General features: G+C 46.8%; 1 protein-coding gene across 1 annotated transcript; it reads right to left on the bottom strand.

Moving 5' to 3' along the window:
- Nucleotides 1-444: 444 nt before the first annotated feature.
- Nucleotides 445-21,924, bottom strand: LOC141173615 (phospholipase A and acyltransferase 3-like). Its single transcript, XM_073657917.1, has 4 exons — nt 21,913-21,924; nt 20,987-21,086; nt 1,147-1,400; nt 445-540 (listed from the first exon to the last, which is right to left on the bottom strand). The coding sequence occupies exons 1-4, from the start codon at nt 21,922-21,924 to the stop codon at nt 445-447; spliced, it is 462 nt and encodes a 153-aa protein (XP_073514018.1).
- Between the last annotated feature and the right edge of the window lie 932 nt (nt 21,925-22,856).

Raw genomic sequence — 22,856 nt, 5'->3', positions numbered from 1 at the left:
GTATATATGTAGCTTACCACGGGCCTAGGTGGTCTGGAGTTGGGACCCGGTCCTATTTGTCTACCCTTTTATATGCATTACTTCAACTTTGATATACAGTAAGGTTTTTAATATAGGCAGTATAGGTACCGTCCCAATTTAGGGTCACCTTGCCGCTGGTGGGACGGCTTGTATACTTTTTTTGATCAAAAATAGTTCACTAAGTACCCTATATTTATTATGCAACTTTGCTTTACATTTATATATAATTATGATAGGGTATGAGATATATTTTTGTCTTGCTTCTTTTTTTCTTAGGTCTTATGTGATTCACTTTCATGCAGCTCAGACAAAGCCTAAATCTCTTTTGGTTTAAATGTTTTAAAATACTTGGAATAAACGTTGGAATTTTGGGAGCTAGATATTTTCCTTGTTTGCTTGGACTCCACATGTGGTCCTGCACGTTCAATCCTGACATGAACAGAGATGTGCCATAACACTTTTTGCGCTACATAATTGTAATTCAGCTTTTGCAATGCTTCTTTGCAGATCTCGATTCAACTGTGCAATGCAAAATTACAGAAAAAGAAAACTCACTGTCAGTGTATGTTTCTGCCGAACACTATGAAGAGCAGAAAAAAATGTCTATGAATTTACAGTTGGCAACCTAGCTTTAGGGTTTGCTTTATTCATTATTGTATTTGTAATTTTTTGCTCATTGTTTGGTATTTTTTTTCACCTATTTTTTCACTTTTGACCTTATTCTTCGTCTAATTTGTGCCTTTTTTACAGTCTATTTTATATGTGATCCCCTGTTTTTTATGTTCATCATTGTGGGAACGATTTGCTAATTTTTTGCACAAATGTAATCCAATCTCCCTCTGGAATAATTTTATGTCCATTCTAATTTTGCCTACAAATTTTCCATCATTTTAGGGGAATTTGTGACATTTCGAGCTAAAATTTAGCATAAAAGGTTAAAAACAAAAATAACAAATATTTTGGATTTTGCAGAAAATTCATGAACCATATGTTCCTCTTTGAAGAAATTTTGATACAAAAAAAGTCAACAAATACAAGAGGTCAAAAAATAAAAGTGATTTTTAAAAACTCACTGGTGAAATGGGCCCTATGTCTTTATACTGACGTAAACTACTAATAAATTACCTGGTCACAGAAGGGGATGCCATATCGTAGTTCAGTGACAAAATGTTCACAGTTAGCTTTGAGAACATTATATCTCTTCGTCTTCCCCACTTCCATTCGTGCAGCATTTACAATTTTTCCTGGTGGGTAAGGGTCTGCTTTCTTGTCATATTTGTTATTGACCTTATAGTCATAGGGAGAAAACTTTAAATACTCTTCTTTCACAACAGCTACAGCTCCAATTGCTGTGAAAAAACTGCCCAAACCATTGGGATCTGAGTAAAAGCCACAAACATTCACATTACATAATGCATTTAGCAAAACAATTAAATCCTAAATCTAACATATAATCCTAAATCTATTACACATGACAAAGGAATAAAAAAACAGTGCCTTACAAGTGTATTCACACTCTTCAGCCCCATTCATCAAGACCAGCGTGAACGGCGCAAGTCTTCATAAGGGAGCATTCATTAAGAGGCACACTCCTCTTAATGACTTAGAAGCCTCTGACAAGTGGCTTATTTTATTCCTACTGCTTTCAGTTATTGGTATTCTTTTTGGGGTATTTTTTCTTTAAATCCACAATATGGTTCCAGAAATGTGGGCTTTTTCTTCAGTGCTAATTTTTATGGTGATTACTTCTAGAACAATCCCGCAATATTTTAGGATGTTCCATGGCTGAAATCCCAAATCCTTAATGGTTAGAGGAATTGATAAAGTTCACTGTGTCATCAGAGGAAGGGGGGCAACATCAATTGTCTTCTTGCACAGCGTGAGTGTAGATGGATAGTGACTTGTTCTATTCTTACGAACATCTTCTCCATTGTTTCACGCCTTTTTATTACGTGTATGTCATTTTAATATCTTTAATATGTGGGTTATCCTTTTATGCAACTGATCCTATGAATATTAAAGTCATCATATACAACTAGCACTTTATGGATATGTACAGTGGCTTGCGAAAGTATTGACTTTTTACCTATTTTGTTACATTACAGCCTGTGTTTACATATTTTTGTAATCCGATTTGTGTGTGATGCATCAGCACTAGTGATTAGTGTTGAGCGAGTATGTTTTGTTACCCTTTCGCCAAGTATACTCGGGCGAGCACCAAGTATTTACAGCTGCTCGGTGATATGATTGAATCACTCCCGTGTGCATGATTTGCGACTGTTTGACAGCTTTGATACATGTGAGGAATGTCTGCTTCTTACACATTCCTCACATGTATTAAAGCTGTCAAACCGTCGCAATAAATACTCGGTGCTCGCCCGAGTATACTCGGTGAAAGCGTTAAAAAAATATACTCGCTCATCACTAATCAGCACTAAATAGTCCAAGTTGGTGAAGTAAAGTGAGAAAAATTTTGGCATAAATTTAATTTATTTTATCAAATAACTAAAAATTGGCATGTGCCTATGTATTCACCCCTTTTGCAATGAAGCCCCTAAGAATTTCTGGTGCAAGCAATTACCTTCATAAGTCACATGCTTAGTGAGAGGGCGTCCACCTGTGTGCAAATTAAGTGTCACATGTCTGTCAGTATATACACTTTACCTTTTATGAAAGGCCACAGAGGCTGCAACAAAATTAAGCAAGATGCACCACTAACCAAACAACACCATGAAGACCAAGAAGATCTCCAAACAAGTCAGGGACAAAGTTGTTGAGAAGTACAAGTCGGAGTTGGGTTATAAAAAATTATCCCACTCTGATGATCTCCTCGAGCACCATCAAATCCATTATCATCAAATGGAAAGAACATGGTACCACAACAAACTTGCCAAGAAAGGGCTGACCACCAAGACTCTCAGCCCGAGCTAGGGGGGCATTAATCAGAGAGCCAGGACAGAGACCAAAGGTAACCCTGAAGGAGCTGCAGAGTTCCCAAGCAGAGACAGGAGTATTTGTCCATATGACCACAATAAGCCGTACACTCTTTAGAGGCGGCCTTTATGGAGCAGTGGGCAGAAAAAAAGCCTTTATTTACACACAAAAATTGTAAGGCTAGCTTTTAGTTTGCCAAAAGACATGTGGGAGACTCCCCAAATGTATGGCAGAAGGTGCTGTGGTCAGATGAGACCAAAATTTTAATTTTTGGCCACCAAGGTAAATGTTATGTCTGGGCCAAACCAACACAGCTCATCACCCCAAGAACAGCATCCCCACAGTGAAACATGGTGGTGGAAGCATCATGCTGCAGGGATGTTTTTCAGCAGCAGGGACAGGGAAAATGGTGTGAGTCAAGGGGAAGATGGATGGTGTGAAATACAGGGATATTCTTGAGCAAAACCTGTTTAGTCTGTCAGTGATTTGAAACTGGGACACAAGACAATGACCCAAAGCATACTGCTAAAGCAACACTTGAGTGGTTTAAGGGGAAACGTGTAAATGTTCTGGAGTGGCCTAGTCAAAGCCCAGACCTTAATCCAACTGAGAATCTGTGGTCAGACTTGAAGATTGCTGTTCACCAAAGGAAACCATCTAACTTACAGGAGCTGAAGCAGTTTTGCCTTGAGGAATGGGCAAAAATCCCAGTGGCAAGATGTGGAAAGCTCATAGAGACTTATCCAAAGTGACTTGTAGATGTAATTGCCACAAAAGGAAGCTCTACAAAGTTCTGATTTTAGGGGGGGGGGGTGAATAGTTATGCACTCTGAAGTTTAGAGTTATTTTGTCCTATTTGTTGTTTGCTTCACAATAAACAGAAAATCAAATGTTCACAGTTGTATACATGTTCTTTACATGAACTGATGCAAACCCTCAAAAAACAGGGAAATTCCAGTATTTGAGGTAGCAAAACACGAAAAGAAAAAGCCAAAAAGTGAATACTTTTGCAAGTGACTGTATGTGTGCCTTTTGCCAATTATATTATGAATGAAAAAAGAAAAAGATGGGAAGGAGAGAAGAAAGAGTAGGGGAAAAAGGAAAATAGGGGATTATTATATATTTTTTAGCATTTGTACTTTGTATGTTACATATATTTTTGCTATCACTCTTGTGTATTTTTTTTCTGCAATATCTGTTGGATTATAGTTCTACTGTATTGATCTCTGTATCTACTTTATTATATGTAATAATGTCTCATTAATCATGCTTTTTGTGTTTAATTCTTTTTTTTCCCATTATTAATCATGTATATTTTCACAACTATCACTGCCATAATCATTATCTTTTTCTTTCATATATCCTATGCAAATTACTTCTTCAGAGAGGAAGAGGACTTGAATAGAGATGAGCGTTGTTCTACTCGAACTGTTCGCCAATTTCAAATTCGAGCTGTTTTGGGCGGTGTTCGAGCCGGTCGGCGAACACGAACAATTTGAGAAAAATTCGGCTGTTCGAGGTTATGTTCGATAACTGTTCGTGCACCAAAATCATAACTGGATTTTTTCTCAGTAATGATGAAAATTAATGTTAATACGCAGTTTGAGTGTACAGCGGGGCGGGGGGAGGGGCAGGGGATGGATCTCTGCAGGAACAATGAAGATCTCCATTTTTTTTTCTCTTTCCCGCATTTGCAGTGGGGAGGTGCAATCTGTCAGCCTATCAGCAGCGCACACACGGAGCGAAGTGCTTTTTTTCACACAAGCAAGGGCATGTGTGATTGGCAGTGTATGTCACATGTCCTTGCCCTATAAGACCAAGCCATTTTCCCCGTCGCCACCATTTTCTCACTGCTGCAGCTGCGTGTTAGACGGCACCGCTGTTGCTGTGTGCGCTATACCTTGTTAATTTCAAGCCAATTTTCGCACAAATATACAGATAGCTTGGGAGTAGGGAATAGTTGTGATTGCAGTCCTTTTAAGGACTAGGTTACAGCATTTCCTACGACTTTTATCAGGCAGGTCTGTGCTCTTAAATAGATAGATTGTGGGAGTAAAGACTAATTGTAATTGGAGTCCTTTTCAGGACTAGGTTACATCAGTTCCTATCAGTTTTTGCCAGGCAGGTCTGTGCCAGTGCTGTGCAAGTTTTTTTCACAGCATTTGGCTGAATCTAGCAAAGCTAATCTTTTTGGCCTATTGCAGAGTGTGTTAGTCAGTGGAGTAGCCTATCTGTGTTGCAAGATATACCACCTGTGTATAGAATACCAATTTTTTTACTGCACCTAGTGAAGTAAAATCTTTTGGGCATAGCATCATTCTATTAGTCCATCTATACTGACCTCCATCAGGTTGCAAACTGAATATAATTTTTTTCTGCATCTAGCTCTGAAAAAATATTTGGGCTTCTAGCGGTGTGTGGGACTTGGTCTATTAGTCCATCTATACTGACCTCCATCAGGTTGCAAATTAAAAATAATTTTTTTCTGCATCTAGCTCTGAAAAAATATTTGGGCTTCTAGCAGTGTGTGGGACTTGGTCTATTAGTCCATCTATACTGACCTCCATCAGGTTGCAAATTAAAAATAATTTTTTTCTGCATCTAGCTCTGAAAAAATATTTGGGCTTCTAGCAGTGTGTGGGACTTGGTCTATTAGTCCATCTATACTGACCTCCATCAGGTTGCAAATTAAAAATAATTTTTTTCTTCATTTATCTCTGAAAAAATATTTGGGCTTCTAGCAGCGTGTGGGACTTGTTCTATTAGTCCATCTATACTGACCTCCATCAGGTTGCAAATTAAAAATATTTTTTTTCTGCATCTAGCTCTGAAAAAATATTTGGGCTTCTAGCAGTGTGTGGGACTTGGTCTATTAGTCCATCTATACTGACCTCCATCAGGTTGCAAATTAAAAATAATTTTTTCTGCATCTAGCTCTGAAAAAATATTTGGGCTTCTAGCAGTGTGTGGGACTTGGTCTATTAGTCCATCTATACTGACCTCCATCAGGTTGCAAATTAAAAATAATTTTTTTCTTCATTTATCTCTGAAAAAATATTTGGGCTTCTAGCAGCGTGTGGGACTTGTTCTATTAGTCCATCTATACTGACCTCCATCAGGTTGCAAATTAAAAATAATTTTTTTCTGCATCTAGCCCAGCCAATAGTTTTGGCCTAATACCACAGTTTGGCCACTCAGCTCTGCTCGGTTACCATCCATTGTTTTTTTGTGCAAACAACTCCAGAGTTGTGAATTAGTTAACCACCAAAATGAGTGGAAAAAGGCCTGCTGCTGGTGGAAAGGGGAATAGGCGTGTTGGGAAGGGGAAAAAAGGTTGTGTCCGTGGGGTAGGTGCAGAAGAAAGACCATCTTCCAGCCAAACTAAAATGTCTACTTCTTTTAGCGGACAATGTGATAAGATCCCTTTCTTACGGCCACGCCAATCGCTACAAATTCCAGATGAGGCACAAAAACAGCAGGTGCTTCAACGGATATCAAGTGCTCCTTTAAGTGGGCTCTCCTCCACATCAACTTCAACATCACAAATACTCCAGTCCTCAAAGGTGTCACCCAAATCGCACTTGCTTCCTCACAGCTCCCAAATCTCCAGCTGCCCGTCTGAGTATGAGGTAGAACAGATGGTTGAGTCTGCAGAGCTGTTTACTCATACTATAGCCTGGGAATCAGAGGTCGACTCCAGCGCTTCTGTGAATCCAGACGAGGAAATGATCTGCACTGATGCCCAGAATCTTTATGAGTCGGATCCAGGACCAGACGCAGAAGGTTCTGACCATAATGTAGACCCTCATTCCCAAACTGTAACTCCTGTTGGTGGAGACAATGAGGAAGACGATGATAAGACTCAAATACCTGATTGGAGCGACAACTTTAGTTTTTTGTCAGGGCAGGAACAGGTTGGCTCTGAGGACGACGGGTGTGATAACGCACAGGGTGATGATGATGAGGTCGGAGATCCCACTTACTGTCAACCCACAGTCAGCCAAGAGATGAGGTCAGCAGAGGAGGTGGAGGAAGATGCTAGTGACGACGAGGTCAGGTTGCGCCTTCCTGGACAGAGACGTAGTACTGGAAGCACGTCAACAACTGCATCCTCAAACACAACTCTGCCTCTCACCACAAGTCGTGGTGGCTCTTCAGGTCGCATGGGTGCTAAGCCTTGCATAGCCTGGGCATTTTTTCAGATCGATAAAGATGACCCAACTCGTGTTATCTGTAACATTTGTCAGCAAAAGCTAAGTAGAGGCCAAAAAATACATAGTTTGAGTACTTCATGCATGAACCGGCACATGGACATGAAGCATAAGTTGCAGTGGGAAGCTCAGTGTGCTACAATGCGGCCTAGCCGGCCGGGCCAATCACCGTCTGCCATATCTTGTGCATCCGCGGCCTCTTCATCCTCTGTGACTGGGGGGACAGCAGTCACACCTGTTTTGGGGCGCAGACCTGCCACCTCTTTACCCGCAACAGCCAGCGTGATTGGCAGGTCATCATTTTCTTTGGAGGTGGTAACACCAGCTGGTGTTGAGCGCTGTCCGACATCGATAGCACCACCTTTGGATCAAGGCAACCTAACATGTCCGCCTGCATCTTCCTCACAGACCGGCAGTTTGCCGGGGACACCCTTATCAACCCCGTCTAAGCACAATAGCCAGCCCTCGGTCCCTCAGATGTGGACAAGTAAAAGACCATTTCCTCCTAGCCATGAGAAAGCTAAGAGGTTGAATTTCACCATCTGCAAGCTCTTGGCTACAGAAATGCTGCCTTTCCGCCTGGTGGACACAGAGGATTTTCGAGACCTTATGTCCGTCGCAGTGCCCCAGTACCAGATGCCCAGTCGGCACTACTTCTCAAAGAAAGGTGTGCCTGCGCTCCACCAGCATGTCGCACACAACATCACCGCTTCTTTGAGAAACTCTGTGTGTGACAGGGTGCATTTCACCACAGACACTTGGACGAGTAGGCATGGACAGGGGCGTTACATGTCGCTGACTGGGCACTGGGTAACTATGGTGACAGCAGGACAAGGGGCTGCTGTCCAAGTCTTGCCGTCCCCACGAGTTGTGCGTCAATCCTCTTTATGTCAAAGTTCCTCCACTGCTTCTGCCTCCTCAACCTCCTCTCGGTCTTCCACCTGCACCCAAAGCCTGTCTGGTCATGCCACAAGCTTTCTAACTGCGCAGAAGGGATCCTGCACACCTCCTTACTATGCTGGCAGTAGGGCTCAACGTCATCAGGCGGTTTTTACATTGAAATGTCTGGGAAATGTGAGTCACACAGCTGAGGAGTTGTGGTCAGCTCTGGAGAACCAATTTCATGAATGGTTGTCTCCACTGGACCTGAAACCAGGGAAGGCCGTGTGCGACAATGCTGCAAACCTGGGTGCGGCCCTTCGCCGGGGCAATGTCACACACGTGCCTTGTATGGCTCACGTGTTGAACCTGGTTGTCCAGCAATTTTTAGCCCACTATCCCAGACTAGATGGCCTTCTGCAGAGGGCACGGTCGCTGTGTGCTCACTTCCGCCGTTCGCATCCCGCAGCGCAGCGACTTACATCTCTACAGAAGTCGTTGGGCCTGCCACTTCACCGGCTAAAATGCGATGTGCCTACCCGGTGGAATTCAACTCTGCACATGTTGCAGCGACTGTGGCAGCACCGACAAGCCCTGGTGCAATACGTTCTGACGTATAGCCTGGGCCAACGAGATTCAGAGGTGGGGCAAATCACGCTGGAGGAGTGGTCTCAGATCAGGAACCTATGCACCCTTCTGCACAGTTTTGAAATGGCGACAAAGATGTTTAGTGCTGACGATGCCATTATCAGCATGACTATTCCGGTGATTTACATGCTGGAGCACATGTTAAACAGAATTCGGAGTCAGGTGGTGGCACAAGAGGAGGTGGAGGAAGTAGAGGAGGAGGAGTTGTATGCGGAAGGGCTAACATCTGCAAGGTCCAGACGGTCGGCAGCACCAAGGCGGCAGGCATGTGAGGGTGGGGGAGATGGTTTTACCAGGGCGCATGGTAGCAGCCAAACTAGTGAGGAAGGTGCAGGAGGCCAGGAAGAAGTGGAGGACGAACTGATGGAAGACTCATCAGATGAGGGAGACCTTGATCACATTTCTGTTGTGCGAGGTTGGGGGGAGAGGACAGAGGAAGGAAGCATGATTGTTACCTCGCCACCAACACAACAGGGACTTGGTGCTCCTGGATGCGCAACACACATGAGTGCCTTCTTGCTGCACTACCTGCAACATGACCCTCGAATTGTGAGAATTAGAAATAATCCTGACTACTGGGTTGCCACACTGTTAGATCCCCGGTACAAAAGTAAATTTGCAGAAATTATTCCTGCCATAGAAAGGGATGCACGCATGCAGGAGTATCAGCAGAGACTGTTGCAGAATCTTACATGTGCTTTTCCACAAAATACCAGTGGTGCACGTAGTGAATCTCACAGTTCCAACTTGCCAACCGTGGGACCGTCAAGTTAAAGCACTCAAACCGTAACAGAACCACAGTATCTGCTGGTAACATCAATTTTGCGGAATCATTTCACCACTTTTTTAGCCCATCCTTTGCAAGGCCACAGGAGACAAGAAGTCTGACACATAGTCAACGCCTAGAGACGATGGTACAGGAGTATCTCCAAGTAAACATTGAAGCCACGACTGTGTCACTGGACCCTTGCTCTTTTTGGGCTTCCAATCTGGATAAATGGCCGGAGCTAGCCACTTACGCCTTGGAGATCTTGTCATGCCCCGCAGCCAGCGTTCTGTCTGAACGTGTGTTCAGCGCTGCTGGTGGTGTGCTGACAGATAAGCGCACGCGGCTCTCCACTGATAATGTAGACAGACTCACGTTCATAAAGATGAACAAATCATGGATCCGAAACGACTTTTCTACCCCTGTGTCATCCTGGGGAGAGTAAAAGCTTGATGATTGGTTAAAATCACCCTACCAACCGTTTTAAGCTTTCAAATTACTAATCATGTTTATCTGTATCTTGACTGGAAAATAATTTGGGCTTTGTAGCAGTGTGCAGCACTGATCCTATTAGGCCATCTATAATAAGCTTCACCAGATTTAAAATTAAAAATAATTTTTAGCTGCATCTAGCCCGGAAAATAATTTTGGGGCTCCGAGATGCGCAAGACACATAAGTGCCTTCTTGCTGCACTACCTGCAGCATGACCCTCATATTGTCAGAATTCGAAGTAATCATGACTACTGGGTTGCCACACTCTTAGATCCCCCAAAATTTTCGATCAACCTTTTCATTTTAATAAAGACCAAAAAAATGGTCATTTTTGAAATTATAAGCATTAGCAGGTTGTTAGAAACTGAAATCAAACAGTTTTCAACTCAAAACTTTATTCTAGGTGATGTTACATTTTCACATAGGACCCCTTGTTCGAAAGGAGCTTCTGAACTCTCTCGTCCATTGAATTTGTCAGGTTTTGGATGGTTTCTGCTTCAATTGTTTTGCATGAGGACAGAATACCCTCCCAGAGCTGTTGCTTAGATGTGAACTGCCTCCCGCCATCATAGACACTCCTTTTAATGATGCTCCAAAGGTTCTGAATGGGGTAGAGGTCAGGGGAGCATGGGGGTCACACCATAAGTTTGTCCCCTTTTATGCCCATATCAGCCAGAGATGCAGATGTTTTATGTGCAGCATGAGATGGTGCATTATCATGCAGAAAAATGATCTTGCTGTGAAATACACGGTTCTTCTTCTTGAACCATGGCAGGAAGTGCTGTTTGAGAAAATCCACATACATTATGGAGTTCATCTTTAGCGCCTTCAGGGATCCTAAAGGGGCCGACAATCTCTCTCCCCATGATTCCAGCCCAAAACATTACTCCACCTCCTCCTTGTTGGCGCTGTAGCCGTGTTTGTGACGCGCCCCCTGGGCCATATTCTTTAGGGGAATACCCGGAGCCGGATCAGATGGGGGTTGTAGTCTTCCGAGTGGCTGTGACCCGGTCCGTGCCCAGGGTGTCAAGCTCAGTTGTATGTGGCAGTCCTACAGATGTTATTAAGTTCTTAATGTCGACTACGCCACCCGTTGTATTGCGGTCACTATGGCCGCCGCTGCAGCAGGGTCCGCTGAGGCTGATGGTGTTGGTGCAGCTTTTGATGGTATAACCCCCAACGGGTGGGGTATAGCCTCAGGGGGTCAGGTGCAGAGGATGGGGGTTGTGGTGGTGCAGCATAGATGGTAATGAAGACAGAGTCGGGTTGTGCAGTTTAGGGTATTTACTCACTGCTGATGTTCCGGTCACTCCAGCTTCAAGTGACCACCCGAGCCGTGCTGCGTCCACCAGGTCCTGGACTCAGCCAACCCCCAAACAAGTCCGGAGCGTGACCCTGAGCTCTCCTTCTGTCCTTTCCTCTGGCCGTCCCCACTAGTGATCCACCTAGGTCCAGCTCCCTCGGGCCTTCTGTTGGGAGACCCTTGGCCTTGGGTTCCCTGACCCTCCACGTGGTCTGCCTTCGGGGTGGATGTGGTGGGTGGCCGTGGCAGACGCTGCCCACGGCCTCCGGTCTCTGGCTAGGGTGTGCTTTTGCCCCCACCAGTTTGGGATCCGGTACCCTATTGCCGACTCTTCACCCGGGGATTGAATTTGGGTTCTTAGAGTCCTTTCTTTTTACCCCCTCTGGGTCTCTCTTTCTTCTCCTCTCTCACTCTGGCTCAGGCCGCTCTGCTCCTCTGCTCTCTTTCACTCCTCTGCAAAGGCTGACTGACTGACTCCACTCTGACAGACTGACTGACTCCACTCTGACAGACTGACTGACCCTGATCTTTGATGGTGCCCACCTTATATACTCCCTCTATGTGTGAGCTCAGGTGACCAGCACCCAATGAGCTCCTAACTTTACCCAGGCTGCTCCCCCTATCTGCCCCTACACTACTTGGGATGTACCACCCCCCTCCCACTCCAGCCAGGAACAGACTCGGTCGTACCTGCACATTTCTAAGTGGGAGTACCGTTGGTCTGTTCCCCGGAAATGGGATGTGTGTAGTGCATGCAGCCTACCGAGCTCAGTTCCACACTCCATCCTTACCCGGGAGTGGAATATCACACCTCTGGGTTGAGGTGCAATACCCCTGTAGCAGCCGAATCCTCAGGGTGCTACATTCCCCCCTGGTAAATCACAGCACGTCCTCGGGCTGTAAGAACAAAACACCAAAACATACAATTTTTGCATAAACATCATAATAAAACATTATATAAAACAACATATATTAGCAGCATCATAAAACTTTTCATATAAAACTTTTCTTCGCTTCTTGCTCCTCCTCCGGTCACTGTGCAACGCGTGACCGGGTAAAGTGCGACAGTCTTTTCTTGAAAAAAAAATGGTTTTCCTATAAAACCGGTAGGGGGCGCTTTAGGACGCGCAACTATATACAAAAGGGAAGGTGGCCGCTCTCAGTCCTCGGCCAGGTATTAGGGAGGAATGACCGCTCTCAGTCCTCGGTCAGTGGGATTTAAGGGTTAAACGGGTAAACAGTTCAATTCTCTGGTCCCAACGGGGACTACATTAGCAACAGTAACAGTTCACTGTGCCCCGACGGGCAACTATATACAGCTTCGGCTCCGCTGTACTTAACGACGGCGTCCTCCTGCTCTTTCTTTATGGTTACCTCTAACTCTAGTTTCAGACCCGTCCGGGTCCTCTTGTTCTTCCTCCTCACACCGCAGCTCTTCCTCCGTCAGGCGATGCACATGGAGGGCGTAGGGTCCTTTGGCACACTTGTGCCGGGTGAAGGTGACCTCGTCCCCGATGTAAAGGTCACGACCTCTGTGTCCCTCCGGTAGGTGGGACTCAACGTCTCTCCTGGTCACGAAGACGTCACCTGGGGTGCGGTGGTCTCGGATGAAGCCCCACCCATGCTGCATGTTAAACTTAATCACAGTCCCGGTGGTGCGGGGACTATGCGCTGCACGGGGGTCTCTCCTGGCCCGGCTCTTCTGCTCCGCGCTCCTTACTTGAGCTTGCTGTTCCCGGACCCGCCTCTCTCTCCGCTCCCTCTCGAAGACCTCGAGTTGTTGGCGGCAGCACTCAGCACGCTCCGCTGCAGCTGCCCGAGTCTCTTGAGTGAACCCCATGAGATCTTCTCCGGTGGGGTCCCACTCAAATTGGGTCTCTTCTAGCGGGGGCGAGATCCTCTTCATGGGCTTTGGAGCCGGGATCAGGGGTTCGCACATGGCCCTTGCTTTTTGCAGCTCCAGCTGGATGTATTCTTGGGGCCATACGAAGGGCTGCCCATCCGGGCACGTATGCTGGGCGAACAGGTCCTCACCCAGGTGCGGTACTTTAGGTGTTATGGGCGCCGTGGTGGTAGCGGCGCCCGGGTTAACCAGGCCTTGCGACCAGGCCTGGGGCACCTTGAAAGTAAAGGGCACCGTAAGAACGGCGGCGCCCTGTGTTACTTGGCCCTGCGACCAGGCCGGGGGCTCCGCGGAGGTAGGGGGCGCTGTTGATATTGCGGCGCCCGGGGGTACTAGGCCTTGCGACCAGGCTGGTGGTACTTCCTGCTTGGTCACGCTCGGGGTCGAGGCGTGTGACGTCACAGGGGTCGCGGCTGCGGCTTCCGGTTGAGGCCTAGTCTGTGGCGGTGACGTTGCGGCTACGGGCACGGCAGGGGGTACTTCGGGCTCTGCGACGGGGAGCTGGGGCAGGTGCGCGGTTTCCCGGTTTGGGGTAGAGACGTCCCCTTTACCTGCCTCCACTCGTTCGGCTCCCTTCTCGGCGCCGTCTCCGGCCTTCAGTCCTCCCGCGCCATCCTCAGAGGCGGTCTGTCTCCTCGTCTTGGGTGGCGTGCTCCGCTGACAGGTCTCGGTCTGCTGGGCCATCTCACGGCTCCACTCCGCCAACGTCTCTCGCTGCACCCGGGCCATCCTCCTTGCGAGGCCCTCCAGAGCGGTCTGTGCACACTCCCGGTCTCGGGGGAGCTGTGCTAGGACCTCCACTAGGCCTAGTGGGGTCGTTGTTTCCAGCAGGCTCCTGACCAACGGGTCGGTGCTGCTCTGCTCTCCTTCCGTTGTCTCCAGCAGGCTCCTGGCCAACGGGCCGGTGCTGCTCTGCTCTTCCTCCTCCGTTTCTAGCAGGCTCCTGGCCAACGGGCCGGTGCTGCTCTGCTTTCTCGCCATCTCCGGGTAAGCTCCTCCGATACTCTTCTCCAGGCTTCTTGCCTCCGGGTGCGCTCTCTCCAGACTGCTCCAAGCGGCACCCATCTCTTCTCTCTTCTTTCGTCTCCTCCCCCTTCGAGGGCGGTCCCGGGGCCATTTGGTGACTGTCAGCTCCAGGGGCGGTTCTTTCACGCTGACAGACACCTCTAGCATCACAGTCTCTGTTGGTGGGGGCGGTTTCCACTTTTGGCGCCATTTTCGGTCCTGGCCCACGATGGGAGGTGGCCTCTTGCCACCCTCTGGCACGCCCATAATGGCGTCCGCTCTTCCAAGGCGGGAAACCTTTGGAAATGGCGGGAATCGCTTCCCAGTGGCGGGAAACTCTGCAGATGGCGGGAAAACGCTGTTAATGGCGGACAACCGGCGGGAATCGATCTGTGACGGAGTCCGATGGCGGGGACCCTCCGGAACCGGCAGGAGACTTCTTTTTGAGGTAAACTTGTTCTTTTCTTCAGGCACGCAGTACCCGGGTGTTGCGGGCACGTTATCCTGCCGACTACGCCAAAGTTGACGCGCCCCCTGGGCCATATTCTTTAGGGGAATACCCGGAGCCGGATCAGATGGGGGTTGTAGTCTTCCGAGTGGCTGTGACCCGGTCCATGCCCAGGGTGTCAAGCTCAGTTGTATGTGGCAGTCCTACAGATGTTATTAAGTTCTTAATGTCGACTACGCCACCCGTTGTATTGCGGTCACTATGGCCGCCGCTGCAGCAGGGTCCGCTGAGGCTGATGGTGTTGGTGCAGCTTTTGATGGTATAACCCCCAACGGGTGGGGTATAGCCTCAGGGGGTCAGGTGCAGAGGATGGGGGTTGTGGTGGTGCAGCATAGATGGTAATGAAGACAGAGTCGGGTTGTGCAGTTTAGGGTATTTACTCACTGCTGATGTTCCGGTCACTCCAGCTTCAAGTGACCACCCGAGCCGTGCTGCGTCCACCAGGTCCTGGACTCAGCCAACCCCCAAACAAGTCCGGAGCGTGACCCTGAGCTCTCCTTCTGTCCTTTCCTCTGGCCGTCCCCACTAGTGATCCACCTAGGTCCAGCTCCCTCGGGCCTTCTGTTGGGAGACCCTTGGCCTTGGGTTCCCTGACCCTCCACGTGGTCTGCCTTCGGGGTGGATGTGGTGGGTGGCCGTGGCAGACGCTGCCCACGGCCTCCGGTCTCTGGCTAGGGTGTGCTTTTGCCCCCACCAGTTTGGGATCCGGTACCCTATTGCCGACTCTTCACCCGGGGATTGAATTTGGGTTCTTAGAGTCCTTTCTTTTTACCCCCTCTGGGTCTCTCTTTCTTCTCCTCTCTCACTCTGGCTCAGGCCGCTCTGCTCCTCTGCTCTCTTTCACTCCTCTGCAAAGGCTGACTGACTGACTCCACTCTGACAGACTGACTGACTCCACTCTGACAGACTGACTGACCCTGATCTTTGATGGTGCCCACCTTATATACTCCCTCTATGTGTGAGCTCAGGTGACCAGCACCCAATGAGCTCCTAACTTTACCCAGGCTGCTCCCCCTATCTGCCCCTACACTACTTGGGATGTACCACCCCCCTCCCACTCCAGCCAGGAACAGACTCGGTCGTACCTGCACATTTCTAAGTGGGAGTACCGTTGGTCTGTTCCCCGGAAATGGGATGTGTGTAGTGCATGCAGCCTACCGAGCTCAGTTCCACACTCCATCCTTACCCGGGAGTGGAATATCACACCTCTGGGTTGAGGTGCAATACCCCTGTAGCAGCCGAATCCTCAGGGTGCTACATTTGCGTGGGGTGTCCATCAACCAGCCATCCTCCACTCCATTCATCTGGACCATCGAGCGCTGCACGGCACTCATCCGTGAACAAAACAGTTTTGAAATCAGTCTTCATGTAATGTTTGGCCCACTGGAGCCGTTTCTGCTTGTGTGAAGTGGATAGAGGAGGTCGACAGGATGGCATATGCACAGCTGCAAACCTCTGAAGGACCCTGCATCTTGTTGTTCGGGGGACGTTGGAGGCACAAGCAGCTTCAAAAACTTGTCTGCTGCTATGACAAGGCTTTTTTGCCGCTGCTGTTTCAACCTGACGTAATTGCCTGTAGGAAAGAGTCCTCAATTTGCCCTTATCAGCACGCACACGTGTGTACTGTGAATCAGCTACATACTTCTTGATTGCCAAGACACTTCATCCTGATCATCGCACAATGTTGATTGTAGTCATGCCTTGACCTAAACACTCCACAATTTGTTGCTTCTCAGCAGCCGACACATCCTTTTTCTTTCCCATTTTGGCAGAAAATGTAGGCTGCTTAATAATGTGAGAGAGCCTTCTTAAGTAGTCTTGCCTTTCATTGGACACACCTGCCAAACTAATTAGCACAGGTGTCTGCAATTGCTTACAGTGATATAAAGAGCCCTGACACACATCACCATCAATGAGTTTAACTGACAAACAAACAAATTCTTCCCTTATCACTCCTAAACACTTTTTGCATAATAATTTGGAACGCGGTGTACATGTGCTTTTCCACAAAACACCAGTGGTTCACGTAGTGAATCTTACAGTTCTAACTTGCCAACCGTGGTCTGTATGGAATTGTTCAATAAAGGGCCCAAAATTAAGATAACATAGATGGGAGAGGTCTCTATGAATAGGAATTCCTAAGTATTTGATACCCTGTGAGGGCCAGGCAAAGGGAAAGTTGGACTGGATGGAATCCTATATGGATTTAGGGAGGGAGACATCGAGGGCCTCAGACTTCGCTGCATTGATTTTAAAATTTTACCATGTAACAAAGTGATCTATTTCAGCCATAACAGCAGGGATGGATATATGTGATTGAGTGATATATACTAGGACATCATCAGCAAATAGAGAGCACTTGTACTCGGTGCCTCCCACCTCAATCCACCTAATATTGGGGTTATGGCGAATTGATGAGAGCAGGTGCTCCGTCACTAGGATGTATAAGAGAGGGGACAGAGGACATCCCTGCCTTGTCCCATTGGTGATTGTGAAAGGTGATGAAAATGTTCTGACGCACCCCCTGGGCCTTGGGACACCCGGAGCCGGACCCTTTTTGGTGGATGCTGGTGGTTGTAGTCTTCGTGGCGGCGATCCGGTTCCGTGGCTCAGGGCGGTCAAACCAGTGGCGGAACTATTTATGTGGTTTTGATGTTTAAATGTCCGACTACGCCACCCGTGGATTGCGGTCAGAGTGAACCGCCGCTACAGGGCAGACCGCTAAGGCTGGTGTTGTGGGTGCAGCAGAGCGTAGCATAACTCCCCACGGGAGGAGTATAGCCTCAGGGCAGTGTATGCGGAGGATGGGGGTGATGGTGCAGGGCAGCAGCAGTAACGACACGGAGTCAGTGATGCAGTTCAGGGCCTTTACTCACAGTTCTTATTATCCAGACCACGTCTGCAGGTAACGGCTGCCCACGTCGTACTGTGCTCACCAGGTGAGGGGCTCAGACAACTCCCAGATAACTTTGGAGCGCTTCACAGGACCCCCTTTGTGTGTCCTTTGTCTGGCCTTTCTTACCAACACTTCTGTCCGGCTGCCTCGGGCCTCCTCTTGGTAAACTTGGCGCCAGTTTCCCTGACCCTATGTGGTGCCTTCCTAGCGGGTGGAGCAAGGGGCTGCGCCACATAAAATGTCAGAGCCTCCGGTTTCTAGCTGAGGGTCGTTTCCTGCCTCCACTAGTTCGGGGACCGGTCTCCCCCTTTGGCCTGACCCCTCCACGCAGGTGGATTCGGGCGTGCGGTGGCGACTCGCCCGTCCGCACCCCTGGGATCCCTTCATTCCTCGTTCCTGGAGCCTTCTCCGCTCCTCTTCCTTCCTTCTCCCTCTTGCAGGCCTGGGCCTCTGTTACTAGGCCCGCCTCCGGAGCAGAGCTCATGCAGAGCCCCTGCTCCCTGCCACTTCTGCTCAGACTTCTCTGCACTGAACTAAGATGGTGCCCACCTTTTATACTCCCTTCTCAATGCACCCAGGAACTGCTTCCTCCCTGCTCCTGCACTGCAGGGTTCCCCTTCCTCAGTGTTCCCTCCCCCCACTCCAGCCAGGGACAGGGACTGTCGTGCCCATCTCAGGGGCATATTGGTCGCCCTGCCCCACGGCAATGTGGTGTAATGCATGCAGGTGTCGGGTCCTGATCCACACTCCATCCTTATCTGAGAGTGAGATATCACACCTCTGGGTGAGGTGCAATACGTCTGTAGCAACCGAGCCCTCGGTGCTACAGTTCCATTTATCTTCAGCCTAGGTGACGTATTGTGATACAGGGCCGTGATTTTGGCTATAAAAGGGTCCCCTAGACCCCTACCCCAAGCTTTTTAAGAGAATCATATATGGCGTGCCAGGAGACTCTATGGAATGCTTTCTCAGCATCCAACGAGAGTATCTACTTACAAATTTTTAACTGCATCTAGCCCAGGAAATACTTTGTGCCTAGTAGCAGTGTCTGCTAGTCAGCGGATTATCCCGGCTGTTAAGCAAGCTACACCACCTGTAGTTTGGACACTTAATTTTTTCAAAGGAAATGCTTCGGGACCACGGGATACTTAGTGAAGAGCATCAGGAGGCACCCCAAGGCATAGGGGCTGGGACTGGCACTAGGATGCCTTGCGGTGGACAGCCGAGCTCGATCCTTATAAAAGCTTTTTAACTGCAGCAGCTTTAGTGGACGCTACTGGAGCTGGAATTACGCGGCTGCTGGCATGAGACTTGCCCTCCAATAGATCCTTGTAAATGGATTTAAAGTGTATTCATTCAAATTAGAGGGACAATTTAAATTAAAAAGCTTAGAGCTGCCTCCACCACAGGGGGGCTCTCTCGACCCACCAGCGGACAGGCACCAGTATTGGGAGAGGGGGGCTGGCCGTCAGGGTTCACCGCGGCTCTGGCACAAACCCGGCGACACGGAGGTGGCACGGGCAGGAGCGGACTGGCCGTCTCGGCTTCTCACTTTTTGGATTTTAGAAGGGCATGACATGCCTATATCTGTGTCTCCCCCTCCTTTTACTCCTCCACCTCATTTCTTTTCGCATGACTATATGTACTTGTCACTTTTCCATGTGTTAGTTGTGTCTTCTGAGCAGTTTGTCAGCTTTTGGACACCTTTGAAGGTGTTTTCTATGTGTTTCTATGTGTTTTTGTTTGCCTGCCATTGGTTTTAACGGTGTTCGAAGGTGTTCGAAGGTGTTCGACGAACAGTTCGACGAACAGTTCGGCGAACACACGGGTGTTCGACGAACCGAACCGAACTCGAACACTACGGGGGTGGCTCAACACTAGACTTGAACTCTAGTGCCACCTATTGGAAGTAGCAATCCTACAAGTCATTATTGGCCCTTTAACGAGCCTTGAAATATGACTTAGGATAAAAGCCAAATCAGAATCTCAATTTGTAGACACGGTGTTTCGGGGTATTGCCCCTCATCAGTGCAAAGTATGAGGTTTGATTTGGCTGAGTGAGAGGCTAAGACTGGGATCTAAGGGGTAACGTTTCTCCTTGTGGAGAATGACATGCCAGGTCCTCATACCTGGCATGTACAACACTTTGCAGAGGTACAAGTGTTTACCAATTTTTCACAAGGGGTAAACAAATATGACATGACATACCTCATGTGTGCGCTATGCAAATGTGACATGCCTGATGTGTGCACTGTGCAACTGTGAAATGCCTGATGTGTGCACTGTGCAACTGTGAAATGCCTGATGTGTGCGCTATACCAGTGTGACATCTCTGATGTGTGTGCTATGCTAGTATGGCATGCCTGATGTGTGTGCTGTGCAAGTCTTACGTGCCTAATGTGTGGACTGTGCAAGTGTGAGAACTCTGAGGTGTGTGCTGTGCTAGTGTGATGTGCTTATGTGACATGCCTGATGTGTGCACTGTGCTAGTGTGACATGTCTGATGTGTGTGCTGTGCAAGTGTGACATGTCTGATGTGTACGCTGTGCAAGTGTGGCTCGCCTGATGTAAGCGCTGTGCAAGTGTGACATGCCTGATGTAAGCGCTGTGCTTGTGTGACATGCCTGATGTGTGCCCCGTACCAGTGTAACATCTCTGATGTGTGTGCTATGCTAGTATGACATACCTGATGTGTGCAGTGTGACATGCCTGATGTGTGTGCTGTGCCAGTGTGACCACTCTGATGTGTGCGCTGTGCTAATGTGACATCCCTGATGTGTGCGCTGTGCTAATGTGACATCCCTGATGTGTGTGCTGTGCTAGTGTGCCTTTGCTCTGTGTTTGCCCCTGTCAGTTAGCATTGATCAATCACAGTGATTTCCAGGTCCTTATTACTGTGATTGGTCCTCCGGCAGTTCATGGTGATTTGCTGTTATTGCTTGCAGCAGCAGTTACTTCTACATTACTTGACAAAGTGACGTATTAAAGCAATGTGATAAATGTATTGTAATGTGCATTAAGGACTTCCCATTCATTATATGTAATGGAAAGGGATAAGGGTTAGTATAGTGTTTCACTGAATAACTAAATGTATTCTTGGTAATCAGAGTGTAATGTGTTGATAAAAGATCAGTTAGGGGCGTAACTGCAAATGGTGCAGGGGCTGCAATTGCACCCGGGCCCTGGAGGTCAAGGGGCCAAAAATGTCCCTTTTACCTGTATGAAAAGACCAATACTATTAAAGACCAATACTATTAAAGACCAGTACTATTAAAGACTTGTAATAATTAGGGGCCCCGATGGAAATTTTGCACTTGGGCCCATGAGCTTCAATTACGCCACCGATCACAGTGGAATATAGTTGGTATACTTTATTTCTATACGATGGCTATAATCACTTAAACATCATGCTATCTTACCTGTTAAATGAACAACTTTCCCGTCTCCAACACATACTCCCCAATGATGATAACGAATGTGGTCAAATTCAATCAAGTTGCCTGGTTGTGGTAAAGGTCCCTTTGAAAAAAAACAATATAAATCTAAAGCGTATGTATTACTAGAAATAATTTTTCTCTTCCTCCTTAGGTAGTTGAAGATGTACTTTATGTTAAAGAAATTTTGTGCCTGGTTGATCATTTGCCTCTTTTTTAAGTTACTTTACTTTTTTTTGTCTTGTGGTATTCGCTGACATTTTTTTTGCTGCCCAATTTTATTAAGCTGGGGCATGTGGTCAAACAATTTGCACAGATTCAAAAATGCTCTTTTTTATCTCTGTAACATTTTACAACTTTTTAGGGCAAAAAGTCACATGTTTTGCAAAATAAAATGACGTAAAAATTCCAAGCAAAAATACAATCACTCCAGGATAGGATTGGAGTACATTTGTGACAAAGTGCGACTTTTTGAAAAGTCGAAAGCAGAATTTGGTGCAAATAAAAAAAAAGTCCAAAACACCAAAAGCTTGTTAAAAAAAAACAAGCGCATAAGCGATAATAAATTGGGTTCTCTGCATCTAATATGAATAAGGATCCAGGATTTTATCAAAACATTTCAATTCTGAATTTATGTATTTTATTAAAGTCAAATATTATTTAAAGGTTATTTCAAACATTTCAAGTAAGGAATTGTATACGGCAGACATAGAGATACATTGACCAGCATTTCTATAGGGACAATTAGGAAGCCCCATGCACATTCAGATGCATGTGGGATGCTCCAACTAGAATACAAAAGTGAAGGATGGCAAGTTTTGCAATTGACTTTAGTTCTTCAAATATTATATTTATAATAATACTATGGTAATGTAAAGAAGACGTGTAGAAAATCTGCCATCTACACTTACCTGGCATGGCATGGCTCCTGTTTTCTAAGTATTCCTTTCACTTCTATAAATTTGTCTATGAAAAATTGAAGTAGTTATGAGTTTAAATAGCAATTATATTTGCATTCACCATATTGTTCTACCATACACCTATCTTTTTCTCAAAATCTACCATCCTAGACAGGCAAATCATCAGCCACAGATGCAGAAAGATAGCAAAAATGGAAAGACACCAATCAACATTAACCAATTCCCAACCAGTATGTTGTACAGTACCAGTCAAAAGTTTGGACACACCTGTTCATGCAATGCGTTTCCTTGTTTTTATTGGAGTGTACACATTGTAGATTCAGACTGAAAATAGCAAAACTACAAGGGAACATATATGGAAACGAGGAGTAAAGAAATACATGTGAAGCAAACCAGAATATGTGTTAACTCTTAGATTCCTCATAGTACCCGTCGTAGAAAAAAATAAAAAATCCATAAGACCCCAATACAATGAACATATGGGCTTAATTATAGCTAGGGAAGAGAGAGACAACTAACACTTAAACCTCCATTGAAGTAGGGACATATTGCAGTGACCAGGTAATTAAAATAGGAAGATCTGCTCTGGGGAAAATACCAAAATGGGATTTGTTTACGAAGATGTGGGGAAATACACTTTCCAAGTATAAGCTTCCTCTGATCAAAGCATAAGTTCGCTGTGATAGTGTTCCATTTTCCTAATCCGAGTGCTTCCCTCCATAAAGATAAGAGCCATTCCTACATCAGGTTTAGTAATTCTCTTTCGTTATTCCTTTTTATTTTATTTTATGTAATTGTATACAGTACAGACCAAAAGTTTGGACACACCTTCTCATTTAAAGATTTTTCTGTATTTTCATGACTATGAAAATTGTACATTCACAATGAAGGCATCAAAACTATGAATTAACACATGTGGAATTATATACTTAACA

Source organism: Phyllobates terribilis, unplaced genomic scaffold (genome assembly GCF_046119375.1).
Source record: "Phyllobates terribilis strain yellow unplaced genomic scaffold, ASM4611937v1 Scaffold_13__5_contigs__length_258822181, whole genome shotgun sequence".
Classification (NCBI taxonomy): Eukaryota; Metazoa; Chordata; class Amphibia; order Anura; family Dendrobatidae; genus Phyllobates; species Phyllobates terribilis.
The sequence above is the reverse complement of the archived record's forward strand: the minus strand, read 5'-3'. Positions and strand labels throughout refer to the sequence as shown.